This window comes from Cinclus cinclus, chromosome 1, assembly GCF_963662255.1.
Source record: "Cinclus cinclus chromosome 1, bCinCin1.1, whole genome shotgun sequence".
Lineage (NCBI taxonomy): Eukaryota > Metazoa > Chordata > Aves > Passeriformes > Cinclidae > Cinclus > Cinclus cinclus.
The window spans coordinates 41,314,615-41,337,219 of NC_085046.1; the positions used below are offsets into that span (position 1 = coordinate 41,314,615).

At 36.8% G+C, this 22,605-nt stretch overlaps 1 protein-coding gene across 2 annotated transcripts; it reads right to left on the reverse strand.

Moving 5' to 3' along the window:
• Positions 1-4,596: 4,596 nt before the first annotated feature.
• Positions 4,597-22,605, reverse strand: TCAIM (T cell activation inhibitor, mitochondrial). Of its 2 annotated transcripts, none has more exons than XM_062509008.1 (10): positions 22,211-22,605; positions 18,845-18,980; positions 18,169-18,322; positions 17,012-17,258; positions 15,232-15,354; positions 12,482-12,579; positions 12,133-12,224; positions 9,910-10,142; positions 9,282-9,413; positions 4,597-5,944 (listed from the first exon to the last, which is right to left on the reverse strand). In XM_062509008.1, the coding sequence occupies exons 1-10, from the start codon at positions 22,237-22,239 to the stop codon at positions 5,719-5,721; spliced, it is 1,470 nt and encodes a 489-aa protein (XP_062364992.1). In that variant the 5' UTR covers positions 22,240-22,605; the 3' UTR covers positions 4,597-5,718. The 2 variants fall into 2 exon arrangements, with proteins under 2 accessions (XP_062364992.1, XP_062364984.1); XM_062509000.1 differs by lacking the exon at positions 22,211-22,605 and adding an exon at positions 20,409-21,106.

The following is a 22,605-nucleotide window of genomic DNA, read 5'->3' on the forward strand; positions in this document are numbered from 1 at the left end:
GGGAAAGGTCTTGCAAGCTCAAAGATTAAACAGAGAGGAATGTGCATCTGATCATGCAATACACTAGTGCCCCTGTGTTTAAATACCACCTGGCTGGAGGGATTGTGTATTTTGAAGACAGCAACATGATTCTCCAGGAATCTTCCCTTATTCGAATTATGCAAAATTGAAAAAAAGGAATTGACTCAAAACGCCATAAGCTGTTAATTCTGTCAGCACTGCTACAAATTTGGGTAGTAATTTAAGAAAGGCTATTTGCACTTTTGTTTGTGCGGTTATTTTTATTTTACTTATTTATTTATCTTTTTCAGACAAGCAGGGTTCCTCAGGTCACTCCACCCGGGAGGTTGTTGTTATCAGAGGTCCTCCCATGGGGCTGCGCAGGCAGTCCTGATGAAGACAACATCAGCTCGCCCTTGGGTAGCTCAGCTTTTCTGAGCTACCACCTTCTGAGCTGTCACCATCATAGCATCCCCCTAGCAGGGTGAGCCCCCAAATCATATAGACCATGTACATCAGTGCCCTGGCTGCCAATTGGTGACAGAGATCAAATTAAAGTCACACCTAGTGCTCCTTGTTAAGCACTTTATAGTACTTTGAACTGGGTGAAATGGAAGGATTTGCATTTATTCAACTTTTTTTTTCAGCGCTGCTGTAAAAGTTGCAGCTGTGTCTGAATGGACTGTTTGAAATCAATGCAGGCTGAAAACAGAAGTTACCGGTGCTCTTGGATGATAACACATGCAGTATTCAAAAACTCAGTCTACAACCACAACCCACTGACTCAATGAACTTGAAACACCCCATTTAAAAAAAAAACAAAAACAACTCTGAATGAGAAGTTCCCAGGAGTATGACAAACTGATAGGTAAAATAATGTGTGGGCTGGATGAAGTGTTATCAAGGAAACGCCTTGATCTTGAACTGTGGCTGCCAGATCACAGAGCAGTCTTGAGGGAGGACATCAGGTTCCCATCCGATTGCTGCTTTTATTAAATGGTCCCAGAATATCCCATTACAGAGAGAGGGTGCACACAGCTACCACAGGCATTAGCTGACTACTCAACTATGTCCCTGCAACATAAAACAAAAAAAAAAAAAAAAATCAAATTACAAAGGAGATGATGAAAGAGAAACAATCAAAAAGAAATTAAAACTGACCGGTATCTTAACCTACAGTAAATTGCCTTGCATTGTCCTGAGTAGCTAGGTAGGGATGTTGGTTCTAAGTAAGAAAAAAATGAACCCTGCTCTTTTTATTTTATCTCAATGTTAAGAACCATTCATGTTGCCACTGCAGCCGTTACATTTGGCACAAACTTGGGCCACTCTCACTTTTCCATTCCCTGTTAAAATCCAAGAGAACTTTACAAAGAGGATAAGCAGCTCAATTTTAGGCATGTTGGGGGAGTCTATAGTTAGCACAGTTCACAGCATAGACATTTAAACCTGTGCTTTTCGGTAAATGTTAGGAAAAACAAAAGGGTTAAAAATAATTTAAAGTCACTAAAATATGGAGCCACACAATAGCCAAAAGCTATGGAAATAGAAGATCACAGAAAAGACAGTTTCAGAATATAAAAGCTGGCAAGAAAATATTACATTTCAGCTCTACTAAATATCTTCTAAAGGTTTTTTGTCTTAAACACATTACTGAGCTCATAATCAATCAGTCTGGCTATTTAGACACAGCATCCCATCGAGGATTTAGCAAAAATGAAGTACTAAATTATTCAGCATTTAAGCAATTTTATAAGGAATGTGTAGCTGAAATGGACAAACTGCAAAACAAGATTATTTCCCCATTACATCAGTAGTTTTAACAGGGCTTTCCAGGGAGATATGTAGACATTTTTTCATGCACAGAATTGAGATCCCAGCTTTTAATCTTGTATTTTAAATTTAAATTACTCTAGTATTTATATGCATCTGAAAAGGATCACCTCTCTCTCAACTTTTAACCTTTAAAACATTTTTACTGTATTTACAGCTATGTTTTCTCTTTCTCCCTTAGGCTACCTTTCTATAAAAAATACCCAACAAATACTCCTGCCCTTCTCTATTACAAATTTGCATAATGTTAAGCTTATAAAGAAATACTAGGAAAGTCTCATCTTTGTATACATGTACTAGACACATACCATGGATGAATCTGCACAAAGGGTCACAGAGATAACACTTTTCAGACAAATACCATGTATTTTCAGAAAGACAACTGGAAATTACGAAGTATAAAAGTTTCAGTTTCCTCAGAAAGGTTTTTCAAGCTGTCATGTGCACAAACCAGATGATTTACATTTTCCATTAAGAGTTTTGATGAATTTTGGATATGCTTTGGTACATCAGCTCTAATCTTCTGGGAGATTTTCCCTTTTTTGTCTTCCTCAAGCTTCATTATCAACCTTTAGAGTCTTACAAAACATGAATACAAACCTACAAGTGTTGGAGACTGCATCCCAGCTGTCAACAGCCATAAGAACAATGACAAAACGGGCAGCACTGAATGTAATTTCATGCAATTTTCATACACAGCTGTTAAAACACAGGCAGGAGTTCTGTATCACTGGAATTCACAAAGAACCGATACTGTAAAATGTTACACCAGCACCTGACAAAACGGAAGATGTTTGTCAGTGCCTGCATCTCAAGGTCACAGTATTAAACAGCATCAAAATAACTTGTTAAGGTGATAAATTTTGTCTCAAGCCCCCATCTCTTTTATTTTCGCATTGAATTTCCTTCTGGCAGCTGCACTAGAATACTAAACCACTCTCAGAGGCTGAATGACACGATCTGGGTATCATAGTTTATTGACTCATGATGGATAACCAGCACACATTTCAATTCTTTGATCAGTGGTAGGATTTCTTACTTACCTTGCAAATATATGCTGCAAATTTCTAACAGCAGAAAAACTCAAATCTAAGCCAAACGATGATTAAAACAGCAAGACATCAACTCCACCTGATTTAATATTAGGATTTGTGTTTAAAGAGGATGCTTCTTGAAAATTCATACCAAGCGTTTTTAGTTGCTGGTCTCAGAGCAAGCAGGAGTGTTGTACTGGATAAAATTACTATAGATGTTCAGTCCTCATTCAAATATATTTCCACAAGCACTGTCTCTTGAACAGAATTTGAGGTGTTCTGTACTATTTAAAAACATGAGTTTCAATTAATCCTCTGTTTCCACCCTGCCATAGTGACAAAGATTTTTCAGAGTTCTAAACCCTTTTGTTTCCCCTGCCATACATAAAATGTTAGAAATCAAAATGTAATTCTGACAGATTTAGTCCATATCCATTTACCTAAATGGATAATTCTGTTACTTTTGGTCTTGAAAATAAATCAAACATGATGAAATAAACACCTATAATATGCAATGCATCTTTCCCCCCGTTTTTCTAAGTACGTTAAAGAATGTAAAGAGGCCCATACGTCTGTAAAGGCAACTTGATCATTCAGCAGCAAAACCAACTTACAGAAAGTGCACTATAAAAAAAACTGTTAAGATCCAGACCTTGCATTGCTAAATTACTGTCCTATACTCAACCTTCATTTTTCTATTGCTAAACTTCTGCGCAGTTTTAGAGATTCCATAATGCATCTCCTTCACAACTCAGGAAAAGAAAAAAAGAGATGAGGGAAGGCCCACCCCCATGGTATGTAAGACAACCACCTCTGGGGGAGGGTGGCAGAACTGGAACTCTGGCTTGTTGCAGAGACCCAAGACCCTAGCCTGAGTCAGGAAAGTAAGTTGTCATGCTACCCTTTGAGGGCTGACACATTCTGCCAGAGGATTTTGGCCATTTTCCCTTAGAAAGAATGATGAGAATCTTGAGATGCATCCCAGACTAGAAATATTTGACAGCAACTGCTTCGCTGCTCCTACACTTCAGATCAGTCCCATTCCCTCTTGTCAAGCTTTGCCTTCTTTAACTCCCATTCCACATCAGGGTCTCCATTACTTGAGAAACATTCCATGCTCTATTTCATAAAGGTTCTTTATGTCTTCTTCTCCAGCCAGTTCCAGTTGTCCTTTCTGTGCTGCAAAGAGAAGGCGCAGTCACTACTTTCAGTGACATTAGTGTCAGTCCTCACAGGATCGCCTCAGCTCGTTTGCATCCACTCACCTTCCCTTAGACCTTTTATCATCTCTGAAGTCAAACTGGACAGCTGCTTCTTCCCTCAAGCTCTATAAAGGGTCTTTCAACTCAAGCAAAAGAAAAAAAAAACAACCCACTAATACAATCTTTTTATTCCCAAAACCACCCTACTTTCAAAGAGCTGAACTAGGGAATATTGCTGGGCTACAGCTGATGGGACTGGCTCACTTGCTTAGCACAGGTAGGACACGGAGTATGAGCAGCGCTAGACGGACTGAGGGAGATCATGTGCCATGGAAGTTAACTACTTAGAAGAAACTGTCAAGTGCTCTTCAAAAGCTCTCCAGGCACTGCTGGTAAATCCCCTGGACTGAAGGCCTGAGGAAGTCACAGCTTCTGTCCTGACATTTTAGAACAGACATTTTTGAGAACACAGTGGGGGGTTTTTGCTTTAAGTTTGACATCTTAATAAACAACTAGATACTGAGCCTTCTAACAGAAGAAAACAGAGAACCACACCAATTTCCCTGCTCAATTAAAAAAAAAAAAAAAAAAAAAAAGGCAAGTAATCATTCAACAATTCTTTTTCTTTTTGCCAGTTATGGTAAATTCAAATCCAGAAATGTTAAGCAGTTGGTCTTCCTCAAAATATATTTTGCAAAGCAGTAATCCAAATATGCATCTTGGCATATATTACAACGAAGAAGTGTTGACATGCATTCACACTTTATTTCAATTTTTTTTCAAGGAATAAAGTACCAGTAAGGATCCACACATTTGCCATACTGTAAACTCCTTTTGTTCTTACTGAGAAGTACTTTTGCAGACAATCCCACACAAATCAGTGTTTTCTTCCCTTAGATGTCATATTGAACTACTCAGGGTTTAACTGTCGTGTATGGGATTTGCAATCTGTTATAGTGTAAGTAAAGAGGATTGTTGGTATTTATGGAGCAAATGCCCGAAAACAAAAGAAAATGACATCTGCTTTAAAGTAACCACAGTGTAACTGGTGTATTTTGGAATTCTAAGGCAACAATGTTGGACCAGCATGTGAAATTGTGCTGTAGACTCCAAGTTAATGTACGGCTTTCTTCTGCAAAGGAGAAATATTCCAATGTTTTTTCCTAATTTAGGGATAGGCAGTAATATGAAATGCCAGCATTGCCACCACGTAACTTCTCCACTTCTGCATTCAATGAACCCCTTAAGACATCATGTAATGTCAGGCTGGAGTAGTACATTCTTTATTTAAGATCATCTATCTGGCAATATTCATGTATATTAAAAATACACATGCACATTTTTACAGAGTTGCTATTTAATGTATTTTCAAAATTCACTACAAAAATGCGGTTTCACAACTGTAACCATAAACTGAGACTCCTATAGTAGTATGGATAATGTACAGATGTCTTTCCCAGGACTACCAATACTGTGCATTGTGCAAATTGTCCAGAACTACAATCCTTCCTCAGCAGCAGTTGGAAGAAAATTTGTGAACTGAATACTGATATCAAAATACAGATTTCAATAATTTACTTTAAAAAAAATTCATATTTATAACCTCTTACAGAAAATAAAACAATTAATCTGATTATCAGATACATCCCTCAGTTTTTCCAGTTCCAAGGTATACACAGATCTCCATCCTGCAGCACAGAGTAGAAATGCGAAATGCAAAGGTGCATTCCTTGTAGGTAGGGCAGTGACTCCTCCAGCAGCCTCTTACAACAATCTATCATCTGTGCACTGGAAACACTGGGTTCCTTATACAACCGATCCAAAGAAAATCTTTCCGTGGAAGTAGTGATTAGCTCCTTCTCTGTAATCATCATCCTAGCAAATGGAGACAACACACAGTGACAAAGTTATAGCTTAATCTCTTAAAACCCCCACTTTAAAATAAGCATTTCAATATATATTGAACATGTACTAAAACAAGAAATACTGAAGGAAGTAGGTTATATGCTTGTTAAAAAAAAAAGCGCCAATTCAGCTATGGTAGAGCTGAGATTTTTGTGCAGGTTGACACGTGTCTCATCTCAGAAGTCAGAGTGAACATTCTTCCATGACTATGGGCACTGCACACCCACGGACTCACATTTCAAAGCCCGTGCCATGACATCTTTTTGCTCACTAAGTAACTGGGAAAAACATAATAATAAAAATCCTGTGAGGCTTCATTTTTAATGTAAGGAATTAAAATACTTAAATAACACTGAAAGTTTAGGTTTTAAGCATAAAATCATGTTCATGATTACTCTTAATTAAACCAGTACTCCATATGTCATCAAAACCAACAACTGATAGATACAGTAAACTGATGCATGTTAAGTGTGTTAGTAACTTCCTAATTGCAGAACTTTGCTGATGCGTTAGGACCAAATGATCTTAAAGGTCTTTTCCAACCTAAATTCTTCTATGAATTTTGAATCCAAAGCTTGCAGATGATTTCTTTCTTTCACCTCAGAGAAGTAAGACACTACCTGGCAAATGCAAATTGCTCAGAAAGAAAGTTAATGCGTAGATTTAATTAAGTCACTGGAGCTGTGACTGATCAACTGATGAAGAAACAGTTGAGGTTCAGCCAGCTCTACTAGCTCTGGCACTGTGCCACACAAACACAGCCGCACTTCCAAGCCAGCCTGGCTGCAGACACAGCACCACAGCTGCCCTACAGCACAGACCCCGTGCTAGACAGGAGAGGAGCTACAAAGCAGCAGCACCACTGGGGTGTGAATCAGCCCAAGCTAAGCACAGACATTGCTACTGAGACCATTTGCCTGACATGAAAATGCTACTGTAGGGCCTTGCCACTATGCTCCAGAGCTCAGGATGGGACCTCTGTGTACTTGCATGGCACTGAGCTCTACTGAGGCCCTCAGATCACTGCCCAAGAGCCAAGCCCACTCTGGCAGTCAGCAATAAGCTGAGCCAGTGAGTTAACCTAGAGCAAGCCTGTCCTCTCTACAGACCACTTCCATGCCACCTTCCTGAGTGCATTCCCAAATACCTAGGCACCAAGCTTTCCAGTTCTATGAAATCTTAGGCCCCCTTGAAGGAATTCCAGTTAGCTGGAGAACTGCAGGTTTGCTTTCTGTCACTTCCACAGGGAGGTTTACACCTTTACCACCACACAAACCTGATACTTTAAAGAAGCATGGAAATGAGAATCCTACATGACTAGAAGACTGAGATTATCCACACAGATAGCAGAACTTTGTAGAGCAGCAGCATTTGGATTTGCTTGTGCATGCAGGTCAGAATTACAGCCACTCTATGCTGTTTACTGCATGTAAAGCATTCAAGTCCATGCGCAAAGTGCAGCCAGTACATCTCAAAGTATTCTCCATCTTAGGGCCTTTTTAACCACCACAGGCTAAGGAAAATCAGAAGGACATGAATGACTCCAAGGAAGCATGAAGTGGAAAAGGAGTTTTCAGCTTTGATAAAAGACAAGTAAGAGGAAATACAACACAGCTACAAAACAAAAGCAGAGGTGATACAGAATGACTGTTTTGTATTTCCTACCACACAAGAAGAATGGCAAATTAAATCATCAGGCTGCTGGGTCTATAAATTACAGAACCCCTCCTCCCTCATTCACATGCCATATGTCATTCAAATACGCAATTTGCTGCCATTGGCTATCTGGAACCACAAAATGCAAATTGGCTCAAAAAGTGGTAAGACAATTAAGAGTGAGGGAAATAAGTCTATTGAATGCTATTAACATGAGATAATGTTTCCAGCTTCAAGTATTTTCTCAAGTGCTGTCAGACAGAAACTGGGAAGGAGTATGGAGTGGAAAACCACCACATTTTTTATCCCATCCATAAAGCCTCTCTGTAAGCTAATGGATGATGGGGACAGACATTGTGAACCAGTGTAGCTGTCCTTTACTATTTCATACAAACCAGCAATCATCCAGTACACAAGATATGCATCTTGACTCTTAAATTCTTACAACACAGCTGCTTGTACTCTGAGGGCACAGTTTTCCTGGATTACTGTCTTTATGAAGTGTGGTAGTATGAGTTTGCAAGTAGATGCAAATGTATCTATTTGCTACAACATCCCTCCCAAAAATCTATAGACAATACTTTCCCAGATGTAGCATGTGGACAGTTAAATAGAGAACTATTCAGTAATTACAATTTATATGGCAAAAATCTAATTTCCAAAATAGACTAGGGCTGTGGAAAAACCCCCCAAAAATCACATTCATGGAAGTCCACCTGCAAAACGTATCTTTCCAAATAATGAGGTCTTAACAGAGCTAAAACCACAGTGCCTCCAGCAAGACTCGTGCCTAAAATAACTTCACAGAAATGTATCTGGACCTATACAGCATTCATAACACTCTGATAGTCCAACAACTCTATAACAGCTTTCCAAAGCAGAAAAATAAAGTTGCAATAACTCCTCTGAAAGGACAAGTACCACCCACTTACTGGTAACAGCATTTTATCAAAAAACCCCAGTATCTCTACTTCATCCTCAAGGACACATACAAGGTACAAGGTCAAGAACCAAATTTCCAGTCCTCATGGATATTACAGAGCATGGCCCTAATATTAAGTATATTGCTGTGACTCCCTATCCAAATCACTCTCATCTCACTCACATCTGTGAGAGAGTACCCACAAGGGGTTTCTCTCATAATTCTTCCTCATTTTTGTTTTCTTTCACCTTGTTATGTACTAATTAATATTCTTCTCAACTAACCGAACAACCAGAAATAATGATTCTCTTGTTGGTCTCAGTTACCTTGAATTTAGATTTCACTGCTTTTTTGTCACATTTTAAGTAACCTTATTAAAAACTGCTGCTTTTCTTACTCATTAAGAAGGTGTTTTCCACCTCTTCTTTGGGGACATAAATGTAAAAAGAATTATGCAATTTTGTAAGCAAAGATATTTTACTTCTCAATGATGTACAATTGTCTCTGTAAGGTGAAAGAGGGTGTTGTCTAATAATTGTCTGCATTTGCTAATGCCGTAATTATTTACTTAGTAAAGCTGACGGGTAAAGTTTTGTTTTAGAAACAAAGTGGGTTTTTCCACCAAATAGTATGAATACATTCCTTAAAACTTTGCTCCCTCTCCAAATAAAAAACAGGACATGCAAAGATTTTAAAGAGCTAAATGTATATAGTCACAGGAACACTTACTCCTCCTTTCTTTTCAAATTCTCTCTTGCTTCCTGTGCTTTGGCAAAAATAAACCACTGAAGAGCTGCTGGGTCGCAGACCGTTGGGATCATAAAGTGTCCAAATTCATGTAAGCTTGGTGCGTATCTGTCACTAATGAACGATGGAAGTAAAGAACAAGGTATAATTTTTTTAATGCAACTACTTATATAAATTACTTTCAAAAAAAATTCTAAACATAAAAGAATATAAATTAATCACAATCAGAATAATTGGTGAAGTTATCAAGTTTGGTGCATGAGAACAGAGAAATATAGTAGGTTACGCTTTTTAAAAATTACATTTCAAAAGCAACTGGCAGTAATACTCAAAAAATATAAACACCATCATGACAGCACAAAACTTGATTAAACCCAGCGGAACACTCTAAAATAAACAGAACTCTTGAGTCCAACTCGAATGAAATTAAGCAGGATTTTCTTCAGTCTGATTCCTTCTTAACCCAAAAAATGCACTTAAAACCTTCAGAATCAAAAGAACTTTGACATAATGAAAATCTGAGATTATATCACTTTTCTTCTTAGTGAGAGCAATAAGCAGGGTAACAAAAAGAAAAAAAAAGAAATCAGCCTTCCCTGCCAACACCTACCTTTCCAGAATCATTTGCAAGCCTCGCAGACTGCGAGGATGAAAAGGTAGTCTGCTGTCACATAGTTTATTATAGAAAGAGTTCAGAAGCTCAAAGTACTCTTCTAGAGTCAACAGAGGTTGCAGTTCTTCAATATAAATTACTTGGATGCCTCCCAGGAGTTGGCTTATCCGATCTTCCAATAGCAGCAGCCTTTTTTGAAGCTTATAATAATTTGGCAGTCTCTCAAAAATCTGTGCATACACATGAACAAACATTTTCTATGTTACCGAGCTTAAAAGTTAATTCTAACAAATTAAAAAATAACAAGAAACTATAAAAGAGACACTTAACAATGCAAATATGGAACCCAAGGAGAAAAAAAAGTAAAGTAATACCATAGGTGAGAAATATCAAACATATACATTTTGGGACAAGATACAATCCAAGAAGCTTTTAAGTATTTTCTGTATTTCTAACATAAAGGTACTAAAAGGACATAAAAACATGGATGGATGTCCTCTATATAATCAGAAATTAATAGTCTCAGGTAAAATATATATAATCTGATGCCTATATAAAACGTTTATCACCACAGTTATAGGGGTAGAGTTATTCCTCATACAGTAGTCACTACCTACCATCTACTCTATTGATATTATTTTAAGTAATTTTTTTGTACTAAAGTAATGCTGCTGCTGCAACAAGTCAAGTGATTTCAGAACTATCTCTTTAGAAACCCAGAACAGCAGAACAGATAGTAGACAGTTCTGATAATAGAATCAGAACAGCTTTTGGCACGATAAAATTTGGTTCAGCATTCACATTTGTTACAGAGAAAGCCAGCAAAATTCCTTTAAATACCGTAGCTCTGACCAAGCATTCTACAGACTGACTTGGACAGTATTCTACTGCTTCCTTCTTCTAGTAATTAGTTACAAAATGTAACAGCACTTAGAACTGCTTTCTAAAATGAGGTAGAATTGGACAAATACACTCTCTAGAAACTGACTCACCAACCTCATCAAGATCTTTGCTGACTTCCTGTGTAACATTTCATGTGATCTTCAGTGCATTTCAAAATAAAAAGCCTTTGATTTCAGGTTTAAATATACACCACACTTTTGTCTTCCCAAGCAAATACCATCACTACAACTAACTATACACATTGTTCCATCTGCACGGCACTTTGTGTGGTTTTATGACACCTTTGGAAAAACCCGCAGCAAAGGTGAGAAAGATGAAGCATTTGTCTTTACAAGAAAGTCAGTGTTTATTTTAGTATAATCAGAACACTTTTATTGCAATGACTACTGACACTCTCAAATCTCAAAAAGTTTTCTTTCTATTAAATTCTAGTTTCTTAGTTTAAGTTCCTAGTGAATTGTTCACACTAACAAGACCTGGTTTGTTTCCCCCCCCCCTCAGGGAAACATGTAAAGGCAAAAATTCAAACCACCACCAACAAAGAGATTGTATTAACTTTTTATAGGACTCACTGATTGGAATAGAGAAATAGAATCTGATATTCTAGCAGGGTGAAATTCCCAACTATTAAATTCCACCAATAATCCCCTTTACGAAGAAATATTTTTTGATAGAAGTATCAGCAATGTTTCAGTAACCAAGATGAAAGAAAAATTCCTCAAGTGACATGTTAATATTGCTACATATTCAGTTTTTAGTCCTTCGCATACAACACTATCATTTAGGATGTCAGAAAGCTTATCAACTCTGAACTTTACACAAGCAGCAGCAGAATTGACATAGTCACTAAAGATAAAATTCTGCAACATCCACATTAGTTGCCTAAAAGAACAAAAGGGAGTGACAGATTTGGTTAGTAGTCAGTGACTGAAATCATCAGTTCACAACTCCCTTTAAATCTCATATTTACAAAAGATCGGAATAAAATCCATTAGCTCCTCATGGGAATGAAGAGTATTCTGCCAGCACTCACTGCACAGACTGGAACAGTGCATAACAAATTAGTTTTCTTTATATGTAATCAGAAATAGTACTGACTTACTAATGAAAGCAAAGATCTAGCAGAGAGTGTTGCTAGTAACAGCACACACAGGATTAAATTTCGAATGCAGTGTACGCCACTATGCTAAACACATTAACTAAGTGTTTACTTTAAATCACTCAATGGTTATCTGCACCCATTAACATTTTTGTTTGTAGTTTAAAAAAAGGATGTCACAACAAGGGGCGTTTTCATTTAATCTGAAATCTTCTTACTTTGGTCCAGTGATGGTGAACATCCATGGTCCCCAGCATTATGTGACCTGCTGCACTCATACCCGAGCGGTCTGTAAATACCACTGTGCGTCCTAGAGATTGAACAAAGCTTTTTACTAATTTGGATTACTGTAATCATTCCTACAATTACTGAAGACTTAACTAGGCTGCTAACATGTCACGAGCAACATATTTCTGCAGCACAAATGCATGTGAGAAGGTGATTTTGTTAATCTCAAAAGTCTGAAAGGTTCAAAAAAGTCTGGTTTATGAAACTTGTCACAGAAGACCCATGGTCATTTCTAAATCAATACTCTATTAGGATATATGAAACAAGCAACACAAATACCTTTAACATTCTCTAATATTTCAGGTCGCTGTTGGACCAAGCGACCCAGACTGTGTAGCTGGCTACAGCGATGAGCAATGCCCCAGCTTCTCTGCCACCTGAAAAAAAAAAGTAATTGAAAGCATTTAATATTGAGGAATATTATTTAAAAAAAAAATAAAATCACAGAAGTTGAGATGCAGCTCAAAGCCTTATAACACAAGCAAAATAGCACCCCAACAGTAATATAAGCAAAGGCTACTCAAAAGCAGTCCATGTCATATGCTATTTAAACTCATAAAAAGCCTAAATAAAATTCCAGTGTTTCTTAAAGTGAGTCCCAAAGAACAAACAAAGAAAACCAACACCAGGAAAAATAAATATAAAACCAGGTAGACAGAACTTGTAAATCTCTTCCCCAGTAAGAGGGGGTTAGTAAGGAAACAGCACCAGACAACTCAGTATTTGATTTGGTCATGGAGCACGCTGTTTGTTTGGACACTGTGTAATGTTTGTCCAGAGGAGCAAATACAATATGTAAGGACATTGTCTTTTTTTTTTTTTTTTTTGGTTCCTAACCCAAAACATTACTATGATTCAAATGGAAAGTCGCTATGTATTATTCGTATTTTACAGTGGAGTAATTTCTGTTAAACCATTCAAGAGCCAGGTGTTACCTTGCTGGCTGTAATACAAAGAGATTTGATATCTTCTCCATCACAGACTGATCAGACTAGTTGCTAAGCACATTTCAAAAAGCAACTAAATGAGAAGTTGTCCCAGTGTATTGGAAAAAAGAATACACCTTTTTACAGACTTTTAGTTGACATAAAACTGTCTGAAAGTGGAAAATTCCCATTCCTTTATTTAACTGTGTCTGTCTGGAATTGAGTAAATTTTCTTCATAACACCCGTATTTTATATTTCATTAATAGTGATCATAACACATAGGTATTTTGGCTATTGTGCAGTTCTGGCACAGTGTCCAGATGTTAATTTTTTCTTCCCACTCTGCCCCTCCACCATCAGAAGTAGGCTGGGGTGGACAAAGTGCTGGAAGGGGACACAGTCAGGCTAGGTGGCTCCTACTAATCAAAGGGATACTCCAGACCATGTCATGTTCAACAATAAATGCTGAGGGAAAGGAGAAGGAAAGGGGACCTTCATGGTTACACCTTCATGGTTACGGTGTTTGTCTCCCCAAGCAAGCATTACACATGCTGAGGCCCAACTACCCAGAAGTGGCTAAACACCTGCCCATCAGAGGGGAACAGAGAATTAATTTCTCCTTTTGCTTTGCTTGAACTCAAGAGTTTTGCTTCACTTCAGCTATTAAACTTCTGCCTTAACCAACAAATTTTCTTGCTTGTGTTCTTCCTATTCTTTTCCTCCCATTCCACTGGGGGTGTATGAGCAAGTGGTTGTGTGAGTGCTCAGCTGCTGCCTGGGGTCACCCACATAATTTCATTTAGGGAAACCTAACTGGCAAAACCTCACTCTTTGGAATGGAGAGAATGGCACTATGCCACAGCACTTGTGAGGCAATTTAATCAAATATAAGTAATTTGAATTATTTACTGTTATCTAGCAATATCACTTTGCTTTCAGCAGCACCAGATGGGAGCAGAAAAAGGTGGCCATTTCTTCATAGGTCCTAAGCTTATATATGAAATAAAGCCAGTGACCCAGTTATTTTTCAGATCTTTGTGAACACTAGCACGAGGCTCCAGAATCACAAGTAATAGTGTACTATTAAGATACGGGCTTGTCAGATTTCCAACACTCACATCCTTTTCTGAATTATAACAATGTAACACAGGGAAGATTAATAATTCTTCATGGGATACAATTTTAATGTATTTTGGAAGCACAAACTATTTAAGAAAATTAATTTAAGCCATGAACAAAATCAAACCTACGCATTTAATACTAAAGACTGTTTCAGAATGTTAAAAACCCTCACCACAGCACAGTTACAGAGAATTAGAAATTGTGTTCAAAAAACCTGGCTTCAGCTTAAAGGAAACCAGGGTCTTTTGCAGGGTGAAAGGACAAAAGCATGATTTTAGAAGCTCCAACTCTCTTTCCTGGTTGAAAAAATAGAACCTAACAGACTAGCCCTTGAAATAACCCCCCCAAATTTTTTTCTATTTTTCCATTTGTGAATACCTTCACTGCCACTTTTCCCACCCTGAATACCTCACTTCACAACAACCTCGCTCAAAGGCACAAAAATTAAAAAAAACCCTGCAAATTACTTTCTGGAAAATATTCTGAAGAATCAAGACCTCCAACTGCACTCAGATCTTTCAAACAAACAAATCTCCTCCTCTGGAGAGTGAGAAACTAAACACTAAAAGAAAGAACATTTTTATTAAGCATTCACAGGATGTCATCATGTGCCATGTGCAAAGTTGCATTTCGCTGCTGGTCTAGTTACCTTTGTAGATATTAACTTGAATTCAGGAAATGCAATTTTAACCAGCAAAACACCCAAACTAACACATACACACCAGTTCCATTTCTGTATATGCTTCAACTGGAGCCTATATTTTCAGTTACAAACAGGAGGTCTCTCGGAGCAGATTGTAACAGGAAACTTTTGTTCCAGCAGAATACTTCAAGAAAAATACTCAGTGCAGTAACACTTCTTCATATATGAAATATAGCTGTTTTGCTGAAATAAGCTTTTAAAGTTCACAGCATAGTATTAGACAACACTTCCTTGCTTTGACTGTTTTAATCCAAGTTCAACTGACCTAATTAATTACCTGATATCTGAGAGCTGGAGTTCATGAGAAAGTTCAATTTTTAAACGTTCTAATTCTTTTCTAAGCGGCAAACTCTTTTTCAGCTTTTTTACTGCACTTGCTTCATTATAATCTAGCCAGGACCTGAAAGAGGAAAAATACTGAACAGTAGAAGCATGCTGCTATATGATGTATTATGTAAGCACTACAAGTAACTCAATTCTTACTGCTAATGTAAGTATTTCTAGCCAAATTATCAGGTAAAGGGATTTTTTAAAAACAGAGGATAGAAGATGAAATGGCTAAACACTTCACCTGAAGATATCTACAGAGGAAACCCTGGCACTTAATATCTTTGGAGGGGACCAAGAAATGAAAATCAAAATCAATGACAGTGTTAAAACTGTAAGACTTGGATGTGTGTGTAAAAGGCATAAAACAGATCAGTGTGACTTCAGGGAAGATCTCCAGAATTCTGTGACTGAATTTAAGGAATTTCCACATATGTGCCTTTAAAAAAACCAAAACCCTAACAAACCCAAACACATCAAAACCTAACAAAAGAAACCACCCAAACAAAGGGATAACAGTAGACTATCAAATATGGGAGGTGGCACCTAAAGGACTAAGTTAGGTAACTTTTACAGAGCTGACATGAACATAGATCGAACAGGTCAAAGTTTTATAGTTTTTTTGCCAATAATTACAACCAGACAAACATGACTCTTTGAGAACATCTAGACTTTCAGCAGGTAATTCTGTTTCTAGGAAAAGGTTACTATTTAAGAGGTTTAGTCTTTGTTCACAGTATAAACTCATTTTCATAGTTAACTTTTGCAAACAAATAGTTCAATTCTCATTTGTATTTGAAGCAAAATAATTTAAATTCAAGTAAAAAGGGAGGCCTGATGCCAGCTGTCTATGTATTAAAATGAGACTGTTAATACGTAACTGTCTGTGGCACTCCTTGTAAATGTGTAAAAATCAGTAAAAATATTGACTAGCATGTTAAATTCCAGTTAAGTGTTTTATAATTGTGTATATTACAGTAGTTTTATTTGTGAGGTGGTATGCAGGACAAGGGGCATACTTCGCTCTGAAGATCCTTCCAGCACAGTTCTGCATGCAATACAAATGGCACCTAAATGTCATTGTTCCAAAGAGTTTTTCAAGGCCCCAAAATGCGTATGTGTCCCAAAATGAGTGCATATAAATTTTTTAGAACCATCAACTTTACTACAAAACATACTACATGTAATTCAAGTTCAGCATTTATAACTACATTGACTTAAATATTAAGGTTTTCCTGCTGAACAACAAATGAGAAGCAGAACAGTAAGATACCATACATATTAAAACCTTTTAAGCTTAGTTTTCATGTATTTTCTCCCACCCTCAACAGAGTGGGATAATGAAATAGGAACAAAAAAGTTAACAGCCATATCAGTTTGTGTTACAGAAGTCCTGTAAGAGGTAAGGAGTTATTTGGAGAAAGTGGAGCCCCTGTTTCCTTTTGAACTGCCCCCAACATTCCAAAAATCTGAAAAACTAGATCAACCAAAACTAGATTGACCAAACATGACTGCTGGGCAAAGAGGCAAGAATGTTTCAGCTTTGCTGGCACTGCAGTTACCCCAGGAGCTCACTTGAATTCTAATTATAAAAAGCATAGCAAAATTACATGTTGGACAATGAAGTTTTGTATTGTTCAGAGTGTTTACTGCCTACCTTAAAATAATTCAGCATTAGAATAAGACCAATTTAGGTTTCAAAATTTCAGTTCAATGAAAGCATTACATACAGTAAAGTTGTTTCCACTCTCTGGGCTTGCTCAAGTTCCTCCTCAGGATCCTTGAATCCAGTAAATGAATAGTAAGTTTTATCCCATTTGATAGGTCTGTTCACTGTGCTTTTTGCTTCCTTGTGGGGCTGAGAGTTCACATTCAGACTCTGAACATGCTCTGTAGATAAACTGCAGGAGTTGAGAATATCTAATACTGTGCTCAGGAGATCCCTAGTATGTAATGTAAAACTGACTGCTCGAAACCCTGTAAAAAATAAGTATAATTTAATTTAAATTATTTAAAATGCATTCCCATTTCTTTCCTCTTACACAAGAAATTAAACAAGGCTTAGATAGTTGGAAATTATGATGATACTGTTATTTCAATACTCACTGCACAATTGCACATGCACATAGTTTAATTATGTCCCATCACTTAGCTACTGGGCCTAATTTCCCTAATTAGAAAGTAAGCTTTGACTCAAGAGCAGAGGACAACTTCTAGTTCAAATGTTATGTTAAGGAGACCAGACATAACACTACCATTTTCCTGAAAAACAGCATGATTTTACTTCCTAGCATAAGGGTCCCTCACAATTTGCTCAGGGGTTCTGACTGTCAGGATATAGAATATAAAACTCTTCTGTTAGGTAAGGCATACTGGTACTGGAGACAAGTATGTAGAATGAAGTTAATCAAAAGCCAACACCCCAAATTTGGCAGTATTTTTTGTAGTCTCAAAGATAAGAGACAATGAACTAAACTGCAACTTCAGATATTATACAGCTTCTGCTTAGAAAGTTCCTACTGACTGTACAAGCGCCCTGACATTGTGTAGTACACATGAACTGAAATGAGGACAAGGACCCAACTGTTGCTACACTTAAACATGGCAATGGTGTTAAAAGCAGAAATACTACAATTTACATCCACTTTTTTTACGTCCTTATACTGTAACTTTGACCTGAGGGCTGTCATGTCTCATTCTTTCAAGGCTTTGTAAAGCTTAAGATGTGTAATTACTTGGGATGGTCCCACCTGCCTGATCTAATACAGATTTTCACACTTTGACAGGATTTTATTCAGTTAAAAAGTCATTATGACTGTACAAGGCTAAGCAATGCTCTGAAGGAATTTAAATACAGGAAGATACATTCTACCCAATATAAAAGCACCTGAAGTACTGAAGGAATCCTGAACATTAGAAGAATTTGGTTCTCTTTCTCTTACATAAAAAGTAAGCTGAGTTGGCTTAAAGGAACGAAATCCTGGTTTCTGTAGGTTCTCCAAGTAGCCATTTAGCCTCTTCAGAGAGTTTTCATTTACTTCCTGTTTTAAAACAAAAACAAACAAAAACTACAGATTATGAATTTGGCCATTTGTCATTTAAACTTTTTAATCTTACATGCATAATTAAGTTTCACAGAATGTCAGCTGCTTTTAACAAGTAGTAATATGCTTCATACTCTCAGCATTTATGAATAAATTTGTATGGTGTACATACTTGCACATTTGTGTACATTCCAAAATCCACTGGCTTTCAGGCTTAAAGAAATTCATTGATTCAAATATACTGCACAGCATTTCAAAGGGATAAAGTAAAATGTATTATAAATTAGCCTGAAAGAATTCAGCATTTTCTTTATAACAATTAGAAAATACAATTAACAAATCAGGGCCTTTTACGGGACCTACCCTTGCTAAAAATTAAGGAAGTGCATCTTTTTGTTCTCTGGTACCAGCCATAATTAATTTTAACATTACTTTTGTCTCTCTGACAGCAGGAAAACTCGGAAGTTTCCATCCTTGATATGAAATATTTACAAAGAAAGCGTACTAAAGTATTTTTACCCTCTCTTTGGGATGCTGGCCAAAGAAATCTGGATGTACAGCAAAATAGAAAGGTCTGAGAGCATTGATGGCATCAGCGCCTGACAAAGTTCTTGACTGAAGAAAGCATTGCAGCAGTATCTTGTCCAGACATAACCTAACAAAGCAGTAAAATGTTTATGTATAATGCTAACAGTCAAGTGACAAACTGACATAATTACATTTAAACATGACAGAATGGAGCTAACAGTCATAGTTGCAGGTATAATAATTTAAAATGGGAGAATTTAAATTAGGATTCTGAATTCTGGATCTTTCCCCTTGGGATTAACAAAGCTGTGTTTTGACAGTGCCTATCCAACAGGTTTGAGGAATGGTGGATGCTAGTGGTTGAACAAGACATGTAAATAAATACAGGAACTTCTCTCTACTTTCTCAAACATGCCTCAAATAAAAAATCCCCAGTCAAGTAGTTCAAATTGCAAATACTGACTTTAGTGGCACTTTTTGTACACACTTTGCTGAAGCTGCTCTTAAAAGCTAACCCTATATACCTCTGAACCTCCAGGTTAAAAAGCCAAACCCAGTATTTTTCAAGAAGTGCCAAAAGAATATTAAATTTTACCCAGGAATAATAATCACAGTTCAGTGAAAAAGGTTCTGCATTAGTTTCTGAGTTCCATACTTGTGTCCATTAAAAAAAAAAATCTACTTTCCTAAATGTACTCTTTTATAGAAAACATCAAGTAAAAAGACAATACTTTTTGTCCTTTTATCTTCACTGAATTACAAGAAACAAGGACTAAAAGAAATTTAATGGTTAAGAGAAGTAGATTGTTTTACCTAAGATCAGAAGGAAAAGTTAATTTGAAGAATTTCTAGGAAGTTCAGAAAGTTCAAATGATTGAATGCCTGCAATTATGTAGAAATTAAACAACATATTTGTTGTTTAACGAGAATATTTGTGTAACAGAAGATTGAAATGGAAAGAAAAACTAAGTCCTGCATTAAAAACCACCAAAATATCCTGCCATAGCTCAAAGGCAATATTCAGGTTTATCAAACTAAGAAGCAAGAAAGTATACATAAAAGCAACAAGAAAATGAGAATTGGGAGATACAGAACAATAGATTTTTCCTTCAGCCGATTTCACAAACTAACAAATTCAACAGGCCAATTTTGGTGATTAACATTCATTTTAGTTTGCAAATCAGAAGGGCAGAGACTCTGCCCTGTTAAGCAGTACAATGCAGTTTAACTCCTCACATTATCACTCAAACTGCAACCCCCAAATAGGAAAATATATGGCAGGTAAGAGACAAAGCTGCTTCCAACTCACATAAAACGTAACTTTATTAATGACAGTTAGCAGGACGGTTTTACAGAGAGCTATTTGTCCAGCATCCTAGACCAAATAATCATCCTAGACACAGAAATAGGAGACTTTCCCAACTGTTATAATTTATTTTAAAAAATCCAAAAATCCCCAAATTTGTACTCAGACAATAAGCATAATGTTTTATTTTGGAAAATGATAAATGACAACAATTGAGTTGTCAAACAGAAACAGTGACCCTCACTTTACCTTTTTTCTATCAATCTTCCCAGCTCTTCAATTAGAAACATGAAAGCAGTGAAGACTAATTTTTTTCTGCCTAAGAGGTGGGCAAATATTTAATTAATAAATCTTGAAAGTCAGCTTGCTGAAAATAGAAGTTATTGTAGAAAAGTGGGACAAAAACCTCATGATGGAATTCCAAATCTGCTATGACTTAAAAACAATTTTCATGCATGTAAATGAAATGTAAGATTAAAATTAAAAAAAAAAAAGGCACTAAAATATATTAGTGGTAAACACTTCTACCTCCTTGTTGGCTGCATCTCAGAGACTCTAAGACTAAGACTAGTCACCACTACATCCCATGATCCTACTCAAAACAGGAGGAGATGGTGAAGCAGTATAATGTTATTAGGGAGAGTGAAAGCTCTTAATGACAAAATCATGCCACAGTTGCCCAGTGATGCAGGAAAAACACCTCTACTAGACTAGGCAAGACAGGAAGCAAAGCACTCTGGAAAAAAGTCCACTTGGTCACATGCTTTATCACTTTGGATCTGGAAGCACAAAATAATTGTCTCGCTGCGAAAAAAATAGCAAATTTTTCTCTTTTTTTTCCGGCAGCAAGTGAACACAAAACAGTAAAAGGAAAAAAAGTATTTCCAGAAAAGTAAAATAATTAACTAACTAGTTACCCTTCTGATTGCAGTTGACTGCCATGCAAGAAATTCACATCCTCCTAGACCAAACTGCTAGGAGGAAGGGGAGCTCAGTTCTCTGTTCACCTATTTGTACTCCATTTCCCACATCCACTCTCAACCTACACTGCATAATATTTCCAGCAGTTCAGAACAAAAGTTCAACATACCTGGAAACCATTAATCATACTTCTGAGTTCATTAATAATAAAATTCCATCTGTTACTCTACATGAGAGATGGCTAAGTATGGCTAACTTTAGTTCCCTTGTTTTGTATCTAGACAACACTGTCAGGCTAGAAGGAAGGCTCAGGATTCCAGCCAAAAGTCTATTTTGAATTTGCTTAACAGAGAAATGCTCAAAGGCCAAAATTAGTCTGTGTGACAGAAGGAAGAATTCATTCACTGAAGGTGAAAGACAGAATTCTAAGGCATCTTTCAACTGAAATGACAAAGTAAGTGAATTAAAATGGATTTAGAGGGGAAAACACAATAAAGATGTTTGTGGCTTCACTCACAAGGAGCAAAGATTATTCCAAGAGCTTAATTTAGATCTGAAGAGCGGAGAAAGGCTTCATATTAAAATGAAGGTCACAACCACCTTGAGGACAGCGTCTCCATGAAAGACATGAAACACAATCTCTACTAGAACACATTATGCAATCGTACTCCAAGACTGATTTAATTTATTGGTTAAATAATACCCTTCATCTTCCTTTTTCCTCACATCTCTCCAAAGTTCAACTTTTTGATGTATAGCTTTGGCACTGAAAAGCTCTGTTAAATTATCTTCATAGTTACAGACATATTCACACATTTTGAAGCACTGAGCTTGAATAACTCAATAATGCAGTAATATATTGGGTATCATATTCGTATTTCTCATAATTAAGCCATTTTAAAACCCTTGTTTTGTTGAGAGCCTTTTTAATGTCTCACATGAGGACAGGCAATTGGCTTTGGAGGGCTTTCAACTGTGGATGTTCTGCTGAAAGCTTCAAGCTGCAAAGATGAGAACGTCAAAGAAACAAGCATTAAACAAAAATACCAAACCCGTTTCACAAATATGTAAGTCATAAGCAAACACTGGAACATATGCTAAAGGTAAATTAGTTCAGTAACATGCCATACCTTCTCACGGTTCTCAAGCAGCAAAACATTTCAGCAATTTAATGGTTGAGCCAAATTTCAGCCATCCACTAACTCACTTTTAAAAAAAAAGGAAAAAAAAATCCCTTTTAGAAATGGACATGGCTATTTTCCCCTGTTACTTACCAGTGCATTTTCTAAACCTTGGGTGGTAACTTTTAAAGTCATAATAGTAATATAACATTGAGCAACCACACATAAAACCTAAAGCTTTGTGTAAGAATGCTTTCTTGTTTCCTCTACTAACAGCGAGTCTTGCCAATATTAAGAGTTGTTACAGTACCTTGATTTGAGAATGAATACTTAAAGGTACTCCAGTTAGGGAAGAAGAACTCCTAAGAATTTAAAAAAAAACAAAACAAATAGAAGCTTTCTTT

What these genes read in the sequence shown, in the direction of transcription:
- TCAIM (XM_062509000.1), bottom strand. Translation starts at nt 20,449, where the DNA reads ATGTTTCTAATTGAAGAGCTGGGAAGATTGATAGAAAAAAG. An exon ending in AATATTAGAGAATGTTAAAG is followed by an intron (nt 12,225 to 12,481) that starts GTATTTGTGTTG and finishes TTCAATCTCTAG; the next exon opens with GACGCACAGTGGTATTTACA. An exon ending in TTGCAAATGATTCTGGAAAG is followed by an intron (nt 9,414 to 9,909) that starts GTAGGTGTTGGC and finishes ATCGTTCATTAG; the next exon opens with TGACAGATACGCACCAAGCT.